This window comes from Oenanthe melanoleuca, chromosome 1A, assembly GCF_029582105.1.
Source record: "Oenanthe melanoleuca isolate GR-GAL-2019-014 chromosome 1A, OMel1.0, whole genome shotgun sequence".
NCBI lineage: Eukaryota > Metazoa > Chordata > Aves > Passeriformes > Muscicapidae > Oenanthe > Oenanthe melanoleuca.
The window spans coordinates 32404540-32430130 of record NC_079334.1 but is presented as its reverse complement, the minus strand read 5'-3'; the positions used below and the strand labels follow the sequence as shown (position 1 = coordinate 32430130).

Genomic DNA, 25591 nt, shown 5'->3' with positions numbered 1-25591 from the left:
ATCATGTGACTTTTATTACAAGGCAAAAAAACCAGGAAAACAAATCCCGATGAAACCAATCCCCATAATTAGATTTATGTTACAAGAAACTGCATTCCTTTAGTGAGAGTGGTCATAGGATAAGTGCCCTAAACTACAAGCAGTTACTGAAGAACAGAAAAGATCAAGTTTCTTTTGAAATAAATTCACTCAGAAGAAAGATGACAGAGTGCAAAATTACATATATTTGCATAGCTCTGCCTAGAGGAGATGAACAGCATAATATACTGTGCTCTTTTTATGACCTCTCATACACAATTCAGCATTCAGTTTAAGCAGCCTGAGAAGCCAAAAAATAAAAACATTCTCAGTCAATTATACTGGGTTGGACAGCCTGTAGGCAATAAAAAAATAACATCTGGTACTCTAGAAACCTACATTTTATACCAGATTTGTATTTTTCAGCATTAAAGCAGTGAAGCATAATTATAGGTTTTTAATTTCTCACAAAACAGATGATGATCAGATGAAAATCGAGGTTCCTTTACTAAAAATTTGCAGCAGTGCAGGCTGCTGGACTTTCTGAGCTAATCATTGGCACAGTGAGGAACATTTACCTAGAGCCAGGGAGGAAAAAAACTGGGGGTTTGGACAACAACTTGGGTTATGCTTAACAGTAGCTATGAAGCTTAATGTCTTTGAGGAACCAAAGGCATTTAGGCAAAAGATACTCTTAAAGATCTGAGCCATTTTTCCTTAAGTCAGGGAAAGCAATAGGAATGCTCCAGATGCCCCAAAGGAAAAGGGCAATCTGTCCCACTAGGTACAGAGCTGCCCTGCTGATGTATGCCCATCTGACTCAGGTGGAGCTGCAATCACTGTGTGAGCCTGCTAACTAGGTTAATCACCCACCTCTCCAGTGAGTTACCCTCTACCTGCTTTCCCTTCTATATTTGGAAGCTGACAATGAATGGCCTAATGAACAATCCACTGTATTAAAAGCATCTCTGACAGTATCACAGAATCTGTTTTAACAATCTCCAAGAAATTATTCAGAGTTACACAATGATTAAAATGCACGAGACTGCTACTTAACAGCACCCAGTAACTCTGCAGCTTCAAATTAACTAGACAGTCTTCACAAATATAACCACTGAACTCAAAATGGAATTTTCTATTCGTTTCCAAAAGGGACACTTTTCTAATTATGGCTGTCACATTAGGGGAGTATCCCACCCATCTGAAATCCTTTGAAAGGAAGTGCAGTCATTCTAAAAGATTGAGGTACACATCAATCATTTGTAGGGATAACAAGACTATTTTACCTCATGAGGATTTTGTTTTTTGTTATTAAATGAAGTGTCCTTTCTTTCTGCATGATGGGCAACCACTAAAACCCTGATTTAACTACTGTAAAAATCACTGACTATGTCTCTTCAGTCAATTACATAAAGTATCTCTGTTGTAATAAAAGAATATGTCCAGATCATTAAGCTCTAAACCACAAGGTAAGATCATCTGTGATAAAGTTCAATAACATATAAATGACTAATTTATTTCCCACATGAGAGAATTTCAAGAAATTTTAGTTGAGAAGCAATTTTTTTTGTAAAATCTCAGTAATACTGTCATCCCTAACAAACCACTTAATTAGGTATTGATAACAAAATCCACTAATTTATACTGTTTTGTCATTCTGACATATATAATTAGGGTCATCACATTTATGCTAGCAGAGTTTAAAATTTAGCCAAATGCCTGTTAAATCTCTGTAAGACAGAACTCAAGTTTTCATAAACTTCAATGAATGTTTCTTGTCCAAGATATTCAAAGCCCCCTGCTTCTTCAAAAGAACTCTGCCCTAGCAGAGTATCTGAATCCTGCTGAAATCATATGGGCTGTTTGACCACTTTCTACAGCCTCCAAGGTCATAGCTTTTGAATGTCAGTGTAAAAACTGAATTGGGAAATTCCTTCTGAATTACCCATTTCAAATAATAAATGTGCAAAAAAAACCAAAAAAACAACCCAAAAAGCATGAATTAACATATGCAATAAAAACCTTTTCACAGGTCACAGTATGTGTGTACTTCCAGTTGTCCCACTCCTGGCTGGAGGTGGGATGGACTCTGCTGCCAGGCCCCACCTCAACAAGATCCCTGAATCCCCAGGAGCCCCCAGCTCTTGTTGCACCTTGGCACTATATACCCATATGATGAAAAAGCTTCTACTGCATTTTTATTTATATTTTTTAAATCATAAAGTAGCAAATATCTATAGTAAATATCTACAGTACACAGCCAGACTAAATATTGACTGCTAATATTTAAAATATGAAACCTGCAGTATAAATGCCACAAGTATATAACTCAAAGCTCACTTTCATTTTTTTGCATTATTCTTGCATACTAAGCAAAACACCCCAAAAATCTGATTGTGCATCAGTGCAATTAATTTCTGTAATAAATACAGCCACTTAATAGCAATACAAATCACTTTCCCATGCAGATTGGTATTAACCAATGCTGCTAAAGCACTATAGTTATTCTGCTGTTCCAGTATACCATATATATGGTTCTTTTTATTGCTCCAAGACAGCTAGAAATTTTTCACACCTAAACCTAAAAGTAAGTGATATTCAAAAAGACAGCCAGCTGCTCCCTTTTTTTCAAGACTATGGTCCAATATTAAGCAAAAAAATTAAAAACACCTAAATTGAGCAGATACAAGATGTAAAAAGAAAGTACTATTGCAAAAAGACTAAAATACAAGCATTTTTTCTCTGAAAGCTTGGTGACAGGAGGAAAACTTGCTAAGTATCCTGCTTCCTTAGCTATCTCACGAATAGTTTGCACACCATAAAACTTACAGTGCTTCTTTGCCTGTAGCCTAAATCAGAAGTTTCAAGTTCACTTAATGTCACACAGACTTGGCATTAAACCTGCCTGGCTGGTGCACAGGTTATCCTTCTCTTATTTGTTAAAACTAATTTGCTCCCATCTCCCCTTTCAAAATTTGCTTTAAAGCTTTATTAAAACAGGCTTCTTGATGAACCTCTATGTTTGAACAAGAAAAGATTCCAAAATCTCATATGAGAATGTCCACATAATCCACTTCAAAAATCATCTCAAAGTTTCAATTAAAACACTTTTTCAGTCTATTATCAAACACTAACGTGGATATCACTCTGCTGTTCTCTTTCAAAGACTAATGTATACCTGAACAGAGTTTGATATCAAGAGATTAGAATAGTGTGCACCATAATGTATGGGCAATTTGTGTTTTCTTTAGTGACAGTGGAAATGAATGAATGACCAGATAGATTAAAGCATGGACTACATGAGAAACTTGAAAGTAAAGAAAGTGAAAGGAAATAATTTCATGGATTTGATAAACAGCAAATTTAAGTGACTCACCTATGGCTTCATAGGGCATCAGAAGCAGACCTAAGTACACCTGAGCTTTTCTAAATCCCAGAGGAGTGTATTTTTTACAGGACTCATTTCCTCACTGTGCACTCACATCCTATTTACAGATTCCCAAGCATAGAGTCTCAAATTTTTCATTTTGTATTCAAACTACTTTTTCAGATTGAATTAGTAGAAACAAATGTAAATATTATTCCTCACTGCTCTACTTAAATTCCTAAGTAGGTAGTTTGAAGCACAAGATTACATTATCTGTAACTTACTAAAATTGTACATGCACTTTTATCCCATAAGCACAAGTTATACCTCTGGGAGAAGGCTGTTTTTTCAAAACATGGCCACCTTTTCTTCTAATTTAAGGAAAAAAAAAAAAAAAGGTTTTCTAATTATGTTCCTGTCTTGCTACAATCACTGTCAAAATGAGTATAATTTAAAAACTAAATAAAAAATGATACAACAGTGGTAGATGTTGAGGGGGGAGGGTTTAGCCATATGATGTATGTGAGATTTAGGCTTCAGGCTAAATAAGACCTTTTTCCTTTAAAAAAAATGAACTGCCTCACTACCTTCAGCTTCACTTTGCAGGACAAGCAGACAGCTTAGAACAAGAACAGCACATGTGCAATCTAAAAAGGCAATTAGTTCATCATTGACTGAATGCAGTTGTAAGATCACTCTCAATTTTCCTGTAATGTTTCCACCAGCTGAGTGACCCTGAACAAAGAAAGTAAAAAATTATGTACAGCAGCTTGGCACCTCACTCCTTGATGCAATTGCTCCTCAGTCCTAAGAAATAAAGATTAACTTTCACAAATCATTTTTTAGTTTTTTTTATTGAAAGTAAGCATGGAATCAACATCTATCTGTTCGAAATAGGAAAAAATACGTTTTTCAGTTTTTCAGAGGAGACTAAATTATGAACTAAAAGGGGCATCTTCTATAGGGGAGAGATAGACAAAAAATTTCATCATTCAAGAGTATTCCTACCAACAAAATACAGTAAAATGTATTAAAAAAAGAGTAAAATGTTCTGTAGAAATATCAAAATATCACAATTATTTCCATAACTTTTTAACCTGGTGTATAAAACTGCAGAAGTATGCAGTAGTATACTGCAGAAGTAAGAAACTTTGTTAAATTAAAGTTCATGTTATATTTTCAGATGTAAATTGACAGCTTGCTTCAATTAGTTGAAACTAAACTCTACCAAGATGCCATAAGGCAAGAATTTAGAAACCATCCTATGTGTTATTCTCGATGTACTCCAACCACTTTGCTGAAGTTGCAAATCATTCAACTACAGTGAACTTTTCTGTTCACTTTCTTTTGCCTCCATGTGCTCAGTAATACTGAACACTTCAAAGCTACTAAATGACAAATAAGGTTGTCAGTTCCTACTATGCCCAAAATGTGGAAGGAACTTTAAGGCACAGCTTTAGTTTGCTGAACTCCACATTAACCAAAAGTGATAGAATAAACTTTGAAAGGTCTCTATACAAAACTTAGTAAGAAATGGCCTTATTCAGATCCTGTAGGTCCTATAGGCCAATTATCTCTGAAATCCCAAACAGAATATTAATTAGATTTCCCAGCCAAAATGTTTGTATGTGCCATGGTAGTAGTAGAAAAGACATTAGACTTTGACTCAAAGCCACTGCTGTCAAATGCAGTACATTAATTACTTTTGGAGACAAAGGGTAAAGAGACTAGACTGCTTAGATGAGAGCAAGCACAGAAAGCTCCTTAAATAATTTTCTGGAAATTTCTTACATAAATCAAGTGCAAAATATCTAAATATTGGCAAATTATATGGGCATATAGGCTGACTATATTTTTTCTTTTAAAAAGAGGAAATATTTTATTTTAAACTACTGAACAAGAACTAATTAAATAGAAGCATGCCCTCATTTTTTCTAAATACTTTGCCTTAAAAAAAAGAATTAGTGAGATCAAGCCACACCATAGTATTTTCTCATCTTTTTTTCTCGCAAGCAATGAATAGAGACAAATATAAATAAATTTGGAACTGGAAGGCAAAGTAATTGCCATGTGTCCTTTTACCAAAACAGAAGAGAAATGGGCAGATAGAAATTTTTACACCTACATGAAATGCTGATGAATTTTATGTGTCATAACAAAAGTCAAAAAAACCCACATATGTGGACATTATCCTAAAGTAACACTTACTAAAACTGGAGTGTGAATGGCTAGCCAGAGTCCTAGCTGCTCCTCTTTCTAAGTCACTATCTTTTCATAAGGAAGAATTATTCAGTGAAAGAGATGACAGTAAGTAACAGACCATATTCATAATGATTTTGCTCTTTTGAGTATTTAGCAATTAACTGTTTTAATTTCTAATAGACTGTTTTTACCTTCTACACTACAGAGCAGATTTTTTTTCTGATTTCTTTGACAACAAAAACCAGAAAAAAACCCAAAAATGTCTTTTAATTTTAGCTGCAATGTTTTATTCTTGCTGAAGGTGGTTTTTTTCTTTTTAAATAGGCAGATTCAAGGCAGAAGGTTATCTATAAATGAAAGCTATAAACATTTCATTCATTTTCATTAACATAAAAAATGTTTCAATGACTGTTTAGAAATGTCTAACTTTTCTCATTTTTTTTTCTTAACAAAAACAATAACCTAGTCATGACAAGCTTTGGAAAATAGGTCTGGCTGTCAAAACAGTAATTTTTAGATAATAATTTCTTTCTTCACTAAATGAAGCCTCTGCTGCAAATACTCAATTCTACATTTTTTTAAAAAATTATTTTTCAAAGATGCGTTTGTATTAAATGTTTCCAAAATATTCCTCTAAAACAGTGCAATTAAAGATTGAAAATATTTTAAGGAGTTTCTCTTTCATGGAAAATGCAATGTATGATTTAAAAAGTAATGTTTTAGATAACTAATAAAATTTTACAGTTTGATTATGCAATTAAATTAATTCTGTAATTTAAAAAAAATAAAAATCAATAGAAACTTTTCTGCAGAAACACTTGAATTTTAATAGAAATTCTTGGTTATCAGAACATGTGTTATTACTGTAAGAACTCCTCCAGTAATGGCAGTTCATCCAAGACTGGGCATGCTCAGCTATCAGTGCTTTATCTACATTCCTGGTAAACCCATTCTTAAGAGTGATTAAAACTGTTCCCAACAAGTTGTGTGTTATGGAAATAACTTCTTTCAGAAAGCACAAGCCGCAGAAGTTTTTTGGGAAAAAGGTCAGACTTGGGAAAATAACCTCAGGTCTCCAATAGAGACAAATATGGATTTTACTAATATAAATTAAAAGAAGGATCCTGAGGGATACTATGGCTGAAACAAATTATATAGCTTGTATTAATACATTAAAAATTACCACCCTGTCAGAAAAAGAAATATATTATTTAACTTCAGCATGTAGAGCATCATCCTCTTCAAAACAGAAGATGTCATAAACCATTAAAATTCTGCTGATGCATAACTTTCCATGTAAATATTCTAAAAATATCTGACTTTGACTTATGTCACATTTCTTCATACATAGCACACTTTATACTCACAAAATAACTCACTTGTGGAAGATGATGTACAACAATCATGAGTCACAACTGACTCATAGAAAAAGACAAGGTAGGCAGGTTACTTTCTTACTCAGGGATATGTTCTGTGCAAAAGTGACAACAGAAAAATTTTGCAAGGGCAATCTACAATGTGCTCTTACTCCTCTCAGAAGCAGGGATCTGATATCAATGTGTATCAATTACTGAACAAGAAGAAATTTTGTATCTCGTAATACCCCACTTTTTCTTGGAGTATTTCTAATATCAAGATTTTACTGCTAATGAAAAAGTAATTTCATGGGGTAAATTATTCATGAATTTAGTGTTCGCCAATTCAGAAGAATTGTCTTTACATATTTTGGCCAAAGATCTACAACAATGGGCTTATGTACCAATTATATAAGATAGTATTCATCCCTGATCTTTGACAAAAGAAAACACTGCAAACGTATTCAGCATACCTTAATGTCTTGGATATTCATTATTCCCAATGTCAGCCTGATATTATTAAGCAGAGGAAATAAAAAACTACAAACTTTGTATAAAATCTCCAAGTTCCATCTCCAAAACACATTTCCCCAAACAGCACTTGTATTCATAGTGCTAAAGAAAGTGGTTTTGCCCTTTTTCCAGGAGACGAAAAGTCTTTTTTTTTTTTTTAATGCAGTAATTGTCTCAGTGTTCTATACCTATAAAGTTTGTCATTGTGATGGGAAAAAGAAATACAAAAATCAGAGTCTTGCACTTTATATTCAGATACTGTCATACCTTTTCCTTAATGCTTCTTCCCTGTATTTATCTCTATGTATCATTAAAAAAAATCCCATACAGGAAAAAAAAAATCTGTAATTTTGTTTACCTCATAATTTCAAATAAACCAACCAACAACAAAGAACCTTACTGTAAGTCTCCAAGATTTATTTAATATTTTCACTTTTGACAGATGACTGACTGTCATAACAAATCAGCTGTCACAGTGTAATTGGGATTTTTTTAGAACTCATACACGGTAAAGAATGCAGTTCACCAACAATAATTAAAATAAAAAAAAAAGCCTATAATCTGATCCTAAATAAGAAAAAAATTAAAGGATAAGATGTACTCAGCAAATGATAATTTGGAGTAATGTTACATTACACAAAATAAAGTTACTACTGCACCTGGCCCTTAACTTCTATAAACAGAAGTTCAGATTCCTGGAGATCACATGAAAGATACATATTCATCAATACAAACAAAACTATTTCTTCACACTTCAATAAGAAATAAATTATCCCTAGTTTTGAAATAAAAACCATGCCCAACATAATTTTATGGTTTTGAGTGAATACTCATTAGTATGGGGAATTATTTGTTAAGATAGAAGATAGCCTTAATAAGACACTTCTAAAAGCGAATTCTTAAATATTCTGCACTTCCTTTGCTTTTAATAGAGAACTTAAAAAGAAGGGAATATGTTTTCAAGATCTTCTTGGATGATGTCTCAGCCTCTACCATCCACTTTCAAGGCAAAATATCAAACTCAAACTTTATAAAATTGCACTATTTTTTCCAGCTTTTCCTCACTGTGTAACAGGATAGAATAGTTGGGTTAGAAGGAACCTACAGTAATCATCCAGTTCTAATGCCCGACCACTTCAGGGTTGACCAAGTTAAATCATACTGTTGAAGCCATTGTCCAAATGCTTCTTAAATACTGAGAGGCATGACTATAGCTGTTCTAAAAACTGGTGAAAAAACCCCACGACTATGGCTGTTATTAAAACTACAGTGTTTATAGTTTTGATGGCACCAGATTAATTGATAGCGACTTGGAAAACCATCTGTGCTCTGTGCTGTTGACCAGCACCATTATTTTTTTCTTATATTCATTTGTGTGTCTTTTCAAACATTCAGATAATGAGCCATCAATAGTTAATGTAGCAGTTGATCTACGTAATAACTGATATCAATGTTTATGAAGCAGGTAGAGAGTGAAATGGGAGCACATAGTCTTGTTGATTGCTTCAGGCATTCACCACATGTTCCTCCTCCTCTAAATATTTAAGTTCCTGTCGCTTTTTCTCCATATCCCATTTTATTCCTCTGCTGGATTGCCACATTAGTCTTCTTCAGTCATCAAGTATTTATTAAGTCCAAAGCTTTTAAGATAAAATCTCCTGCTTATAATTATTTGCAATATGCTATTGAATACATAGAACTTCCCAACAGCAAGGTAATAAACTCAATTCAAGTTGTTACTTGTATGTATAACTATACCTTTAAGTGGGCTTTGTTAGGAATATGATGTTTAAAAAAACTTATAGTCCAGAGAGTACCCAGCTAAAGCACTGTCTTATGTAAACCAGAAATACTGTCAATCTGTCTTTTATCAGATAATATTAGTTAGGAGTCATCCACCAGAATAAAATTGGCATTTAACACTATGAAAACAACTTTCATTCAATTTTAAGTGGAAAAAAGAAGTGCCATGTGCTTTGTTCTCTTACTGAGAAAGGAAAACCTTAAATTTCTCCTAAATATTTCTTAGGTTGGACACAAGTAATATTCAGTATTGCATTGCACTTAAACCACTGCAACTTTATAATGCCAAGTTTTCTTCGATTTCCAGATGTCTGTCTCCCTTTTATACATTTAAATACTGTAAAAATATGTATTTCCATATTTACTCTATTACAACTAATAGTTATGGTTAGTATCTGATTTTCTGCATACATCTCAATAAGCTCCCCTCAATGTTAATATCTTGAGACAAATAGCTAAGATAATTAGCTTAAAAAGCGCCATTCAAATCTGTTTATAAAAATATTTCTGTTATTTAGTAATCTAAACTGGTTTTGGCAGTCACAAAGTCTTGTTACTTTCACTGATTTTAGTGGGAACTGCATGGATTCAGAACACCTGAAAATTAATATGTTTCTATTTAGCAGCCTGCAAAACTATAAAACAGAGGAAATTCAAGGATAGAAACAAACACTGGGTGAAGCTTTAGTTTTTTACACATGAATACAGAGTGTATCACTGGATTTTTGAGAAAGAAAATGTGGACCTTTCACCTCAGACACATTTCACTCAGATTTTCATTTCACTACTTGGAATTCTTTTTAATTAATCCCTGGAAATTTGAGAAAAATTCATTTTATCTTGCAAGATAAAAAAAAATAGATGGAGAACTTACAGAAGTCCTTCACGCAAGAGGATATTTTTAGAACTTTAGAAAAAGTACTGATTATTCATTCAAATATACAGGATGTCATTGGCACTCTATGTTCTTCAGAGCAGCCAGAAAGAAATAAATAGTAAAAAAAAAAGCCATCATTCCATCTTCATCATAGGAACAAGAGCTGTTTTGAAAACAATACTGTGGGTGAAGTTATTATTTTCACCCAAACAACAGCAAATGTCCATTCTTAAATAAATGAAGTCTATTTTCATTATTACTGTTTAAACCTGTATATTTACTTCTGTGGGGCTATTTCAGTTTTGTATCTCTATATGTATCTGTGTGATGCCAGTATTTTGTATCCATGTACTATATTCACACACATCTAAACAGAAAACACAACCTCAGATTAAGGCCCTGCTGACTTACTGCTGTCTCCCTATACCTTTCTTGTCTCTGGCAGTAAAAAATTCATTGCTCACTGTATTGGAAGAAATTGCAAGTCTATCAGCAAAATTCTCTAATCACAATTCTATTAAAGGTTAACATTGATCAAATTACATAAACTGGTTCAATAAAACAAGGCCATTACATTTTCCTCTTTGGATTTTCCCTTCTATCATGCCTCCAGTAAGCATTTCTAAATGAGTGGTATCTTATTAGATCAAATAAAACCTTAATGATTACCACTATATTTCTGTTACTGATTTTATTACTGAATTATTGTAGCTAACAATTACAATTTAGTTGAAATCTATGGGGTACCAGAGGATATCAAAAGATTCATTTTAGTATTGCAGTTCCACACTCCAAACAATTCTACTATCTATATCCAGGAAGACGTGCAAACAGTGCTGACAATAATATCTATAGCAGATTAAAAAAAAAAATATTTTTGCAGCATTCATAATAATTTAAACTCAGCTAGACCTAGGTATTTAGATCTCCACCAGAGAGATTCACTCAAATCACATTTTCAAACTTACTGAAAATAAACACTGTCAATTTTAAAAAATAAAGAAAATGGAGTTCCAATGGTCTCTCTCAGCATAAATTATTCAATTATCTCTACCAAAGAATAACATATCTGGACATTTTAGTTTTAAAATGTCTATTTTACAGACAGGAGCTCTTATACACATGCATAGAAGAGTTCAACTCATCTGTTTAAAACCATGCAAACCACACATTGTGCTTCAGCCACACCATCCCAAGTTGCAGAAGGCAAAGGATGGACTGGGGGAATGCAGAACCACCCACTGAAGAGTGGGCTTGAGATTATGTACATCTAAGGAACCTGAAGGTGCACGAGTCCACAGCACCTGATGAGATGCATCCGCATGTCCTGAGGGAACTGGTGGATGAAGTGTCTAAGCCATTATCCCTCACATTTGAGAAGTTGTGTCACCCTTGTGAAGTTCTCACTGACTGGAAAAGCAGAAACGTAACCCCCATCTTTAAGAAGTGTAAAAAGGATTTAGGGAACTGAAGGCCAGTCAGGTTCACCTCAGTGATCAGCAAGATCATGGAGGAGATCCTCCTGGAAATATGCTAAAGCATATGGAAAATAAGAAGTTGACTGGTGACAGCCAATAGTACTCAAAAAGATATATTATAGGTGCAGATTCCAATGATCAATACATGGAAAAATTTACAGCCATTAAAAAATAAAATCTGCTACCATAAATGATCAGTAAAATCAGGACTTCCTGGTAATGCAATATTGAAGAGACAATGAACACAAATGGAAACACAGACTGTTCTTCCTGAACATCAGGAAACATTTTTTACTTTTTACAGGAAGGGTGACTGAGCACCGGCACAGGTTGCCTGGAGAGGCTGTGGAATCCACCCTCAGAGATATTCAAAAGCCATCTGGACACAGTCCTGGGCAGCCTGCCCTTAGTAACTCTGCTGCAGCAGACAAGCTAGACAAGGTGACTTCCTGAGGTCCCTTCCAACCTCAGCTATTCTGTGAATAATAATTTCTAAGTAAATCATTGAGAAAGTACATTATTAATGAACAAAATAAACTTGACTAGAGAGTGATAACTTATTAACATCTTCATAAATAATATCTTTCATACTATGAAACTTATTCTTGAAAGGCTAAAAGAAACAAAACAACCAAAACGCAAGACTGGTTCAGTATTTTTTATTAGACTACATTTATAACTCTTATGATTCTAAGTATCGTTCGAAGTCTCACAATGACGTATGCTGTATTTCTCCAGTTTATTTACAAGGTAACTAATCAAGGTTATATTTTCTAGACAATTTAGCTTAGAGAAGATTATGGTTAAATTTGCTTGAGAAAGTTGTAACTGAACATTTTCCTCTCTAGTACTCAAAAACAGAGTTAGTTCCTAACCTTTTTAGCAAAACACTTTCTTACGCTACAGTAAAAGCCCTAATTTTACTGCAATAAAGTAAAACCACACTATTAGGTATTTAGATATTATGCTTCCTCATTACAGTGTAGTTCATTGTATTTAGCAATTTATATTTTTTTCTGGACTCAAGAGTCATGACCTAAATGCAATAAATTCCTGTTGCTGGGGAACATGAAGTGCAGACCCAAATACACTTTCCTTAGAGGCTTCTGCTGTCAACAGGAAGCTTTGGGAAGATTAAGCAAGATCACTTCTGAACTAGATTCTGAATATCTCCACAATAAAGTCTGAAATAAAGAAACTGAAGGGGTGTTCTGGGTCAAGTTCACAGGTTAACTAAAAGTATTATGACATATAATGTCTTTTATACCAGCTTCATCTTGAAAACAGTTTCGAGTTTTCACCATGTCTTTGTCTAAGAAAGATGCCATTCCTTCATAATTCAAGACCTTCTTTTGATGAATGATCTATCTTTATCCATGGTACCCTACAATCATTTATTCCTTCATCAACATTATTTTTGGTTTAAAACATTTCTTGCATCTTCACCTGTTCATTCCATCTTCCTGTCTCTTCAAGAAAATCTATGATATCACTCATAGTCCCTCTCAAGTCAGTTTCCCCCAGAAATAAGAAAACTTCAATTAGCCTTTTAAGGCAGAAGATGTTACTTCCTCTTCCCTCTAGCAGTGTTTTTCTCAACCTCTTCCCAATTCAGGTTGACTCTCAATCACTGAGCCAAAACTCAGAAAAATAAGGTCCAAACCACCCCTTAGTTTAACTGCATTAATATTTACCTACTTCCAACAGAAGTCTATTACATAAGACATTTCAAAATGGTACTTTCCATTTTTTACCTCCATTTTTCCATTTTTCCAACTCCCACTGGCTGCCTACCACCATTCCAAACCATATATTATCCCTCTTTACTACTGCTACCTAGAAGGTAATGAATTCTTTTATTACCTGCTAGATGTAAGGCACTCACCCTTGTATCATGCACTACCATCCCACCTCTTGTGTGTTATAATACTCCCTTCGTTGCCTATTCAACCCAATTTTGTGTCATCTGAAATTTCCACTAGCATGCTTCTTCTTATGCTCAAATTAATAAAAATTGATCTCCAAATACATTAACTACTACTACTCTCCTTCCATCCTGTCAGTCTACTGTAAGTGAAAATTTTTCCTCTCTCTCTTTTATTACTTACATTACTAATTATTATATTGCTTTTCCTTACACATCTCCCATATACTAATAATTTAAATGAAAAGACTTAAAAAGATATCATTTTTGGGATACTGTAGTTCCCCAGTTTAAAAATTCTGATACCAAAGAATCATGTTGAGCTACTTTGTATAAAGATAATTTTGATAAACCCTTGTCATATTTTTAAGTTAGATTTTTGACATCTTATAAGATTTTCCTCCAAAACAAGTTTTAAAGTCTTGCCTGTTATTTTATTTAGACTAGCTGATCTGTAATTGTCTGCTCACTTTTCCCCTCCTTCCTTAAACATAGCTGTTCAATTACACACAGATGTTCATAAAGTTGATTGCCAGTCTAATGGAAATAAAATTTATTTCAATGGTAGAACTCAGCATAACTGTATTTCTGTAACTCGGATTTGAAAAACATAGTTAATTATACATTGTTCTGTTGCAGTGCAGACCAGTATAAAAACTTAAAGACATTTACAGCCATTGGCTACAGCATTAACAGCTCTAACAGCATTAACTAATAATGCAAGCTTCCTATTTAATGTTATTTATGATTTCCTATTTCCCATCAGACAAGGTTTTTCAATGGCTGAGTTTTCATGCAAGCTCTTTTAGTTCAGGTTCTATTTACTGCAAGTGTAATGATTTTTCCAGAACATATTTTTCACTGCTAACAGTTAAACAGACAATAAGCAAAAACAGTGTCCTAACAAAAATGCTTTGGAATATAACTGTGTCAATACAGGTTCTACGCACAGAGCACTATAATACTAAGAAATAATTGAATTTTGAAAACCAGTCAAGGGATCAAGAACTAAAAGAATAAATTCTGATAAAGCAAGACTCATTACATTACACATTGCAACTATTTGATAGTTATCATATAGATATCTTATATTTATATATTCTCCTCCTAAATTGAGTGAAGAGAGAATTCTTCCTCTGCTCTAGGTAATAAGTCCTAGGTAATATTTTGTCAGAAGGCTATAACAGGCAGTTAGCAAGGCAAGCTTGCCATTCATAAAACCATAAACCAAAAAACTGTAAAAGTACTATGCAGAATATCTCAAGTCCAGAATTGAAACTAAATAGTATGGCAGTGAAATGAAAATCACATTCTTGAAAGACTCTAATACTAGAATGTGATATTACTAAGCCAGTGTTCTGTACTTATAAGAACAGATTTCTACAGAATTTAATTACTTACATGAAGATCTAGATAACATATTTAATAGGCAAAAAACTTGATTCTGCTTTAAAGTGTAAGCAGTGGGTCACACAGTTTCTCATATGGGAAACCTACATCTCTCTAAGATATAAGGATGAGTGCTAACTGAAACACACATTCTTAATGGCATATGGTAGGCCAAAGTGTTCACCTGAGAAATCAATTGCTTTTAAGAGGTGTACAGCTATAATTCCAAACTAAATAATACAATATGATTTTATTCTTTATTATTTACTAGAAAAAATAAAGAATAAAATATTATTGTAATCCATTTCTTTAAAATTTATTTCTTTTAGGCCCTGTATGACATTTATGCTGAATATTGTTTTCCTTAGCTTGTCTCCAGTATTTTAGTAGTTCTGCATATGCAAGACACAGAAACATTAGAGCGTAGACACCTGCTAGTGTTTAACAAAAATACCTCACTCTGGACTCAGTGGAGAGAGCCTCTGCTCACTGAATGGGACGTCATAGATGCAGAACATCCTCTCTTCTTTGGATTTTAAGCAGTAAATATTTGAATAAAGAATTTATGCTGTCTTTCACTTACTCTTTTCCACTCTTCTATGGAGCGACACCTGTACAAAAGTAGCTCAACTGCCCACAAATAAAGAGAAAAAAAAAAACAACAATCCTTGATTTTACAGTATATCAAGATCATTGCTACTACTTTTTGTTTGTCCAGGACAGCTGTGGGCATTCTTATTGCCTGGAGCTAATGCTCAAGTTGCTAATGCTTTCCTTCAAATGATTACACTCTCTCTCTCTCTCTCTCTCTCTCTCTCTCTCTCTCTTATTTAGTCCTATCCCAAGATATTTCAAAAACCTGCTGAGGTTAGCCGTTGAACAACTGCTGCTCCCTATTCCAGGGGTGCCATTTTCCTCTTCTACCCTTAAAAATTTTCTTACTCAGTTCATTCATCCTTATGACCTCTTTATACCAACCACACACTGTCATAATCCCTCCCAAGGCCTCATGGTCACATTTCCTAATAAGTGACAGCTGAGTGACATGGAATAAAAAACATGGAGGAAACCTGAATTTTGAATCATGGTATCTTTCCCACCTCTGGCAACATACACTAGCTGAAGACCTTTCTTTGCTTTTAATTTTAGTATATTAAGAAACTATTATATTGACATATAATATTGAAATATAATACCACATTAGCATTTTTACTGAAGTAGTTCCTTTTGAAGTTCCTACAAAAGATTAGGGTCGCTTCAGATAATGAGATTTATATAAATATTAAAATTTAATTGAATTAAAATATTAAGGTAGTAGTTGTATTTGTGGGTTTGTGTAGTACCTTATTTAACCTACGTAAGTTAGTTTTATTTGCTGTTTATTAGTAACTCTTATGCAGAAAAAATCCTCATTCTTTTTGCTTTATTTCTACCATTAGATCTTTTATTTAAATGATCCCTCACCTGTAGTAAATGCTAGAGCAACAGCCAAAAGAACCAGTAGCTACAGTCCTTCATCTTGCTCTCCTTCAAGTCAACAGCATTACTCCTCCTCTTAAAAATGAAGAGGTTCCATAGAGGCCAAACCAGGTAGTATTAATTCAATAGGAGTTCTGCAGCTGACATCAATGGGAGAAAAATTTGGATCTGAAGGAATACATACTGATTAGGGTTAAAGCAATTGGTATCAAGTAAAAAATCACCTAAACAAAAAAAGAGAACCTTTGTTAACGACATACCTGAGGCAGTGCCGAGTTCAGCTGTCGCTGGAGGGAATCTCTGTCGTAGATGACATCCTGTAGGCGTTGCTGAGCAAGTGACAAGCTTTCCTGTGTCTCCCGAAGGGTGTCGAGGAGACGGTCCCTTTCATCCAGCATGTTCACCATCAGCTGCTCAAAATGAGAATCCGAGTCCGAGCCACTGCTCTGGGACCCCCGCTGACTCATCGGGGTGTCCTCGTTTATCGTTGGCATCACTTCACACATCATTTCTTTAAAAAGAGCACAGATCGAGGAACAGCTCTTCAGTAGAGAAAACATTTGGGGATATTTCATGAGAGGAATAAACTCTGTCACATGGACACAGCTAGTAGATTATTGCATTGCTCCCACTTCTAAACTTGTGCACAATGTTAATCAGATGGTCAATAGAGAGGGATTAAATACAGTGACTGCTTCCACAGAGCAAAGACTGTGTATGTGCTTCCCAAAATTAAAGAAGGCTGACTGGAAGGAGATGGAGGGTTATAGAATATTTTAAATTAATAGTTTTAGAAATAATGCTCTCTTAAAATGACAGAAAATACTTCCTCTGCAATTGCAGTCTCCCTTATCATTGCTCTTCTCCCTCCTCTTACTTAATTTCATTGTTGAATTGTTGGTATTGATGTCAATAGCTGCCACTAACTGCCAAATTTTTTCCTCCTCTAGGCAATTCTACAGTACAGCTCAGGCTAACCATTGATCCAGTATCATGCTGCCTTAACAATGCCAGGTTAATCTATTTTTCTATCTAGTTATTCCCATCCTCAGGGGAAATTATTCTCCAGTGAGCTTGTTCAGTAAGAGGTCAAGAAATAGAAACTCTGCTAATTACATCCCTGTGATATCTTGTGCAAATTGAATTACCAGGAGCAGAATCACTGTTGTTTGTTCCTTAAATCTGTCCTGAGCAGAGCAAATAGCATCACCTAGTCCCATGCTTCAGCTGCAAAACTTCTCACATACATCTCAAACCCCCTGTTCATGTACAGGGAGAAACTTTGGGAATCCTTGGGAGAGCTTTCTGATAGTAACTGCTTTGTCCACTGTCCACAGGGGATGTGGGATGCCCACAGGGGAGCCTGTCTTGCCTCCAGGAACCTCTCACAACATCATATTAGTACACTGCACTCAGCAAGGGTCCATCACCAGTCTCCACTCAGCTCCCACCTGTGGCTAACCATGGTAAAGTTCACGGTGAGCAAAGGGATAGTTAAAAAATTCCAAGGCCCTCTGCTACTTGCTCAGTTCAATCATAACTTTTCAGTATGCAGCAGGGGGCCAGAGACCATGGTCTCTGCATGCCCATTCCTCAAGACCAAAGGTAACAATTGGGATTGTCACTGAAACCTTCCTGCCTCACAAGCATCAACATCTCGTGGGTCACACTTCTTGTCCCAGGGGATTCTCACTGGTGAAGCTTCGCCATTCAAGAAATTTCTTCCAATGTCCTATACAAGCAGATCAGGTTTCTGGTGTGAAAGGCACAGCATTTGCTAGCCTGGCACAAAGGCTCTGGCAGAGTGGTGCAATTTTGCAGGAATGCTGGTGAGTGTGTGAGAACAGGTAGGGAAACCTCTGTGTGGACAGCTGTTGCTACCTCAGCCCCTTGCATTCAAACAAGAGAGGAAATCTCCTCTTAAAGCCATTATGGGGACGTGGGAAGCCATATATGTAAGTGGTTGTGGGGTAGCAAGGGAATCCATGAGTTGAATGCTCATGGCATTGTTATCACATCTTGTCCCTCTCGGCTGTTGCATTCAGGGAAGGCAGGGGGACATCCATTATTCTTATTTTGAATCCCTGGACTGCATTGTTCTGACAGCACAAATAACAAACTTGGGCTATGACTAAGACAGCAGAGAAGGCAGGGAATGGGTGGGCAGCTCCTGGTGTAGGCAGTTGCTATTTGGAAGTTTTCTCCCACAGCTCACAGCCCCAGGAGAATCTTTAAAAGGTACAGCACTTCTTGCAGTCAGCCTGGTGATGCACATTGCTTTCTGGAAGTTCAGAGATCAATGCCATTATTCCACTGGAACCACATGCATCCTCTCCCTCCCTCACCCTGAGAGTGGACAGAAATACAGCACAGCAATCTTTTAACCTGAGCCAGACAGAAATGCTGGTAGGGTGTGACAGATAGGGACACTTTGACTCTTGCTACAGCTAGGAGTTTGAGATGTGGGAATCCTGGACCACACCCTCACACGGATTGTTTGTGGGGGCCCATGAGGACCCCAAACGACTCTGAAGGAAATCTGCCTTCTCAGAGTGCTCCTGGGTCACCAAGCCACAAAAAAAGAGGAACAAAATCTCAATCCTCTGCAGGTTTTCTCCAGGGCTTCCAGAGAGAAATTTCTTACAGCCTTTCTAGTATGCAGTGCTGTTCGATTTACTATGATTTTTGTCTTCTTGCCTTTACAAAAGCATTTTTGTTTTCCTTTTTAAAAATTTTTTTGGCATTTATCATTTTACATGTGCCAACACATGGGATGCTTTTAATGTCCTGAGGCAGCCACCATTTAGCACTGTTCCCAAGCACAAGCTGAAGATTAGAGCTACATCCCCAGGACCTTATCACATCTTTTATGAATTTCCTGCTTGATAGCAGGAACAAATCAAAATACTGAGAATATTTGAAGAATTTTTCAATTAAGGGGGGAAAGAAAGGAAAAAAGGCTTATTGAGAGGGAGTGCAGCAAAAGCTAGGGCAGGTAAAGTAGAGGAAGAACTTCACAGAAACAGAAGAGGAGGGTCAGCAAACAGACCAATCACAATCTAGTAGTATAAGATTGGAAGCTGAGGACAAATAGAAGGGCACAACTGCATTTGGATCTTTATATAGGAAGTGAATTATGTCCCAGAGTTACAAGAGTTCTTGACGTTTCCTGAGCCTTCTGATGGTGTGTGCATGTATTAGTCAACCTTTGGCAAACCACAGGATGATGTGGTTCACATACGGGGTCAGGAGGTTTAAATTTAAGAGTCAGCTCCCAGTTTAGTTATCACTGAAAGGTATTTAGTTTGTATACACCAGAAGCATGTAGAGGACAAAGACAACACATGCAGACAGAAACAACTGAGGGATTCATGCTAAAACATGAAATAAAAATAATATTACTATGATCAGTTTGGTCTGATCACTAATGTGATGATATTCTGACTAACCTGAATTAGTAGTAGTAGGGGAAGAGGGCCATTTTTGATTTTCCTTCTGTATAATCTGAATTTTAAACCTAAATTTGGTGATTAAAAACCTCCATCACCTCAACAATTTTTAGTCTGGTTTCATAATATAATCAGCTGAAATATTTCATACAATGAAATTAGAAGGAATTACTCTACCTACCTACTCTTCCCCACTTACCACAGACTATAAATCTGTGTTAAGCTGAAGTACTTTTTATACAGGAAGGATTTCAATCATTAAACACTGAAAGTGATGTCTCTAATAAATTAACCAGAATAAGTCATTCTTTCTGTGAAAAATATATTCCTTTTTCAATTGTATTTATAGGGAAACACAGCCACATTCAGTGCTGCAGTTCAAAAAGGCTCAAAATAAGGCTATTGGCAGGCCCACTTCCATGACATTCCAGAACTACCATGCCATACATACTTTTGTGTCTAATTTGTGAATTTACATAACTTCTGAAAAGACTCAGATATCTTTCCTTAATAATGCATGAATCAAATTTCATCTACACAGGACAGCTGCATCCTAGACTCAATGATATATGTACAGCTCAACAGATCTATGCATACATAGCAGGTATTTGCTTCAGGTACTCAGTTCTTAAAAAACATGTAGATATCAATTCCACTCAGAATAGAACTGAACAAGATTAATAAATGATGGTCATTAAGCTTCTTTTTTGTTCTCCATTCTTACTGTTCCAAAAACTGGCTAGGCTCAGAGAAGTTGATATTTTAAACCGTAGCTGCTGGATAGACCAAGCACATTCATAAACTGACATCTGGATATTCCATGATTTCTAACTGTGTTTATCAGCCTGTCATATGATTGATGGCCTACAGCCATATGCCCAGGAATGGCCCCAAAAGATCAAAGATTGGAATGAAGACTCTCAGCCCTCTACTCTTTTGAATTGGTTTCATACAGTGTAATAGGCTGTTAGTTTCTCATTCAACTCTGGATGCACACTGAAAATCAGATGCATAAACATCTTCAAGTCTGTGCATGTATTTTAATCTCTCCACTTCATCTGCACACACCAGCTCCTACATTCATATATTTGTTATCCCAACACAGTATCCCTTTCCCTAAGCTATACATTCCTATCAACTCCTACAAGGCAATTACAGTTACATTTTTTTGGTAAGTCCTATTAGTGAAAAATAATTCAGAGCTGACAGTGACAAAAATAAAGAGGATAAGCAAAGACAATCCACAATGTACATGAAGCATTAGAATCCCATCTCTGAAGTTTAAAACAGAAACTTCGAATTGCATTGCCACAACTCTAAATTGCAAACTAACTTCTCTTAAATTTAATGTGACAAAATCTAAATGTGACAAAATTGGAGTGCATAAATACCTGCCTTAAATTCCTGAAAATTACAAATAGCACTAAATATTCTTTTTTCCTTTCAAAACTGCAGTGAGCAGATTCATCTTATTTTGCATTGGCCCAGCAGTAGGCAAGGGGCTGTCACAGATGACTTACAAAGGTCCTTTCCACACAGAATAATTCCATGGGATAGGAATCAAACAAACAACCACCAAACAAATCCAAGAACCCAGAAACACAGACTTTGCTTCTTTCCAATGGAATGATGAATGGTGTTGAATTGAGTAAACTCAGGTATCAGTACCCAGCCATATGGAGGCACCTTCTTAGAGACTGAGTAAATTCCCACTGAAGGATTTTACTAAGGATTTCTTTACCAATACTTGATGCCTCAAATCCTGCTTGGTTATACCAGTGATGCCTAGCCATACATCTGGCAAGATACTGCAGCTCATTGTGCCACCACAGAACTGCAGACTTTTGCCCCAGAAAACTGAAAAAAGAAGTTGGGGGAGGAATAAAGTAGAGGGGGAACAGGTAATTAAGACCTGAACTGACCATCCTGGTCATCAGGAAAAAGTGAGGTACAGGCCAGCTAACTACAGCAACCCACTAGTGAGTGGACAGCCACTGTGCTCTGTCAAGATATGACAGAATCACTGAATACTCAGGGTTGTAAGGAACCTCTGGAAATCATCTACTTCAACCTAAGGGCACGTTGAGTAAGACACAAACAGCAAAGAATGAACACTGAGGAAGCTGAAATTTCTTTCCAGTGGGTGATAAGAACTACAAGTGGTGGATTCAACACCGTCCCATATATTCAAGACCACAGATGTCCATGATAACTGATTAAGCTCTCCTGTACATCATTCTATGTGACACTTCCCATGCAGCCAGGAAGTGCTTTCTTCTGCAAAGAAAAGGAAGCAGAGGAGAGAAAGGGATAAACAAGGTGGCATATTCTTCCACTTAGAGGTGACATTAAAAGCTGAATGTGCACTATATACCCCGTCATTCAAAAAAAGAGAATGAAAGCTTGTGTCCTTTGCCAGAAAAAGGCAGACTTGCCCTGTAGTAATACAACTTGACTGAAGTTATGCTTGAGTGATCTAAGCCAACAAAAGACTTTTCAAATGCGTTTCTTTCTTTAAATAGAAAAATAAAAGCTCCATTGATACTTAACTTAGTACTTCTAGAGTACAAATTTTATCATTATACCCAGTATCCTGAATGTAAGTAAAGCAATCCTTCAATGAAAGATGCATTAAGTCACCAGCATTTTACTTTTAATACATAATCACTGCTCCATCCTGAGCCACAGAGAGACATTACAACTCCCTTGGTCAGGGTGCCCCCACAGCATCCAAAACTTGCAAGAACTGCAGCATACTGTGAACTTGTGTAGCACCTGCAACTATCCCAAACCCCCAGAAAGGTTCTGAAGGGGGAGCAGGATACTAACAAATTCCTTCTTCCCTTGAAATCCATGTAGCACATAAACACACCCTAAAAAAAGAGTTTTAGGTACTGTAATAACTTTAGAACTCTTCCAATTCGAAACAAAACTGAGGCTCTTATTTTAATAGTAGCTCTGGACCTGAGTGCTCAGGCATCACAGCCATACACAATGGCAGTTGAGAAGCAGAACACTGAAGTTCTCTAAACACACCATCTTTCTTATCCATCGTGTGTCTACCACACCATCTACTACAAAGCCTTTTCCAGGTTGATTGGTTCCTAGTTCAATGTTTTCTCCAGTAATTTGCATGGAATATAATCCAGCAAATGCTTGAATTAATGGAAATTGTGACATGGACTTCAGTGGGTTTGGATCATTGGTTGGAAAAGTCACTAAATATAGTCAAGCCATCAATCTCCTGTCATTTTACTCCATCCAAACAAAGGCATAAATATCACAAATGTCTGTTATGTGATACCAGGGAGCATGCTGGATGTTATGTGACCATTGCCTACTGTACCACCTGAAATCATGAACAGGTTTCCCCTCTAAACACTCAACACTCAACTGGCAAAAAGCAATGACTGCTTAAAGTAATCTGTCCTACTAGAGGAGGAAAGAATGTGGTTCACTGTCATTACATTAAGATTTATCAGGCTGTATGCAAAAATGTCACAGCAAATCTATAGCATTAGCTGCATTATTTCTCCATCAAGAGTGAACTCCGTATTTGCTCAATTAGGAATTCCGCAGCTCAGTTCAAATATCCAGATAAGGGGAATGGAGAAAAATTCCTACACAGAGCACAGGATGTGGTCATCCTTGGTTAAGAGTTTTATAAAGCTTCTTTTCAGAAGGTACTCCATTAGCAAATTAATTGATAGCAACTCTCTTATATTAACTTCTGATTATGATCATATATGGAAAAGGTATCAAAGTGTGTCCTCAATACTGACTTGCTCTAAAAAAAACCTTGAAATTTCTGTGGTACTTATCCTATAGCAGTGGAAAATGAAAAACTTCTCTTTCTTCTTCTCACTGGACCCCACCCTATTTAGCATCTTCTGTTATCTTAATTGGCCAAGAGTCTTGGAATTATTTATTTAAGTGAACATTGTAACAAACTCCTCCGAAAGCTCATTTAGCCTGGAAATAATTTACCAGATGGAGTTCTTTCAATTGGGAAGCTCTGGGAATAAGACACAAAGCTACTTGGCTTCTGCCTGACAAAGGCTCTTAGACAAGCATTCATTTTGCTCACCTTGAAGGCCACCACCTTAGATGTGAATCTAATTTTAGCCCCTCACCCTTCTAACCATAACTTGCCTTAAAAGCTTGTTTCCTGTTTACTGTGATGTTTGATTTGCACACCACGGTTGAGCAGTCATTTCAAGTTACTTGTAATTTTGCTGCAGGAAAAAGAAGTCAAAATCTACCTAGCATACATTCTAGCCTGTCCACAGTGACATCAGCTTGAAAACTCATTTCATTGGATCGTTCCGGGTATTTTGCATTTACAAGCTATTTTTTCCAAATCGTTAAATAGATATAGTGACTGATAAAACCAGATCTTACTGCAATTATGTCTCTTCAGATGTCCTCAGCAGGATCACTCAAAGCACAGTGTAATTCCAATAAGGAAAATCCTTCCTATTGTCTGAGTTGCATTACATGCATATTCCTCCTCCTAGTTAACTCCTTACCTGCCAGTCTCCACTAAACTATGATATCACCTTTAACAGAAGCATACTGCTCTCCTTCCACGCAGGAGGGGTGGTCAACCCTGTACCTTAGAAAAAGGTCTCATTCCAACTATCTGTTCTTTATGTATCTTCTTCATCTGACCTCCAACTTCCCTTAACCACAACCAAAAAAAAAGAAGTTGGTTTCACATTTTTTAGCCTGAAATCCCCCAACTCCCATTATAGAAATGCATTTAAATACCACACAAGTACTACAGCAAGAGGCAGACAGCTAGATTTTGCATTTACACCTCATCCCCCAAGGATATAGGGGCTGAGGAAGGAATGTCTAACTCAGAAATAGAAGGTTCAGTACCTAGTATCTTTTATTTCGGCGTCTGCTATTTCACTTGATCAATAACAACCGCAGTCTCCACCGGCTTCGAGCGGGGACTCACACAGCCGAGCACTCCTGGACCATCTTCCTAGCAATGGTGACACAGGCGTTGCTCCGAGGAACCCCAAGCCCCCGCACCCGTCCTCCGGCAAGTCTCGCTGCTTGGCACCTCAACATTTTCTTCGGTCACTTCGTCGGCAGCCAAGAGGAGAAGCATCCATGGGAAAATGGCATATTACAAATTTTGCTTTGGGAAGCAGAGCTCGGTTCAGACCATTGTCGGGAGCAGGAGGGGGGGAGCGGCTCTTAAAGCTCCAGCAGCCCCTTTCGAGCAGCAGCATCCTTGCAGCTGGAGGCGGGCGATCACAGGGGAGGGGGCAGGGCGAGAGCATCTTTCCTTTATTTCTTATCTTTTGCTAAACTTAACTAAGCGGTATCTGGCTTCCCTGGCTCTCCGATACCTCCCAAGCTAATTATGCCACACACACACGCACGACTGCTTGCATGATCAAAAAGCAAACGCGGTTCTCTGCTTTACAGGGAGCAATCCTCTGCCCACGGCTCGTCGCTGCCCGGCTGGCACATCGCTGCCTGGCTGGCACGGTGCAGAGCCGCTGTCAGCCGCCCGCAGCCGGAGCCGGGAGCGGCACCGGGAGCGGCACCGGGAGCGGCTCCGGGAGCGGCACCGGGAGCGGCACCGGGAGCGGCTCCGGGAGCGGCGGCCGCCGGTCACCCACGGCACGTGGGCGCGCCCCGGGCACCGCTGCCAGCCCCGCATCGCCCGGGGACACGGGCATGGAGAGCGGCAGCACGGCGCTGCGTACCGCAGCCT

The 25591-nt window shown here is 36.9% G+C and overlaps 1 protein-coding gene across 2 annotated transcripts in view; it reads right to left on the bottom strand.

The window, feature by feature from the left end:
* The window catches only part of PPFIA2 (PTPRF interacting protein alpha 2), a 270133-nt gene extending 245093 nt beyond the window's left edge, over nt 1-25040 (bottom strand). For both annotated transcript variants that reach the window (XM_056481941.1, XM_056481942.1), the window contains exons 1-2: nt 24739-25040; nt 16666-16916 (exon numbers count right to left, since the gene is read on the bottom strand). In XM_056481941.1, coding sequence (XP_056337916.1) covers nt 16666-16914 — 249 coding nt within the window. In that variant the 5' untranslated portion in view covers nt 16915-16916; nt 24739-25040. The remainder of the gene's footprint in view (nt 1-16665; nt 16917-24738) is intronic.
* Between the last annotated feature and the right edge of the window lie 551 nt (nt 25041-25591).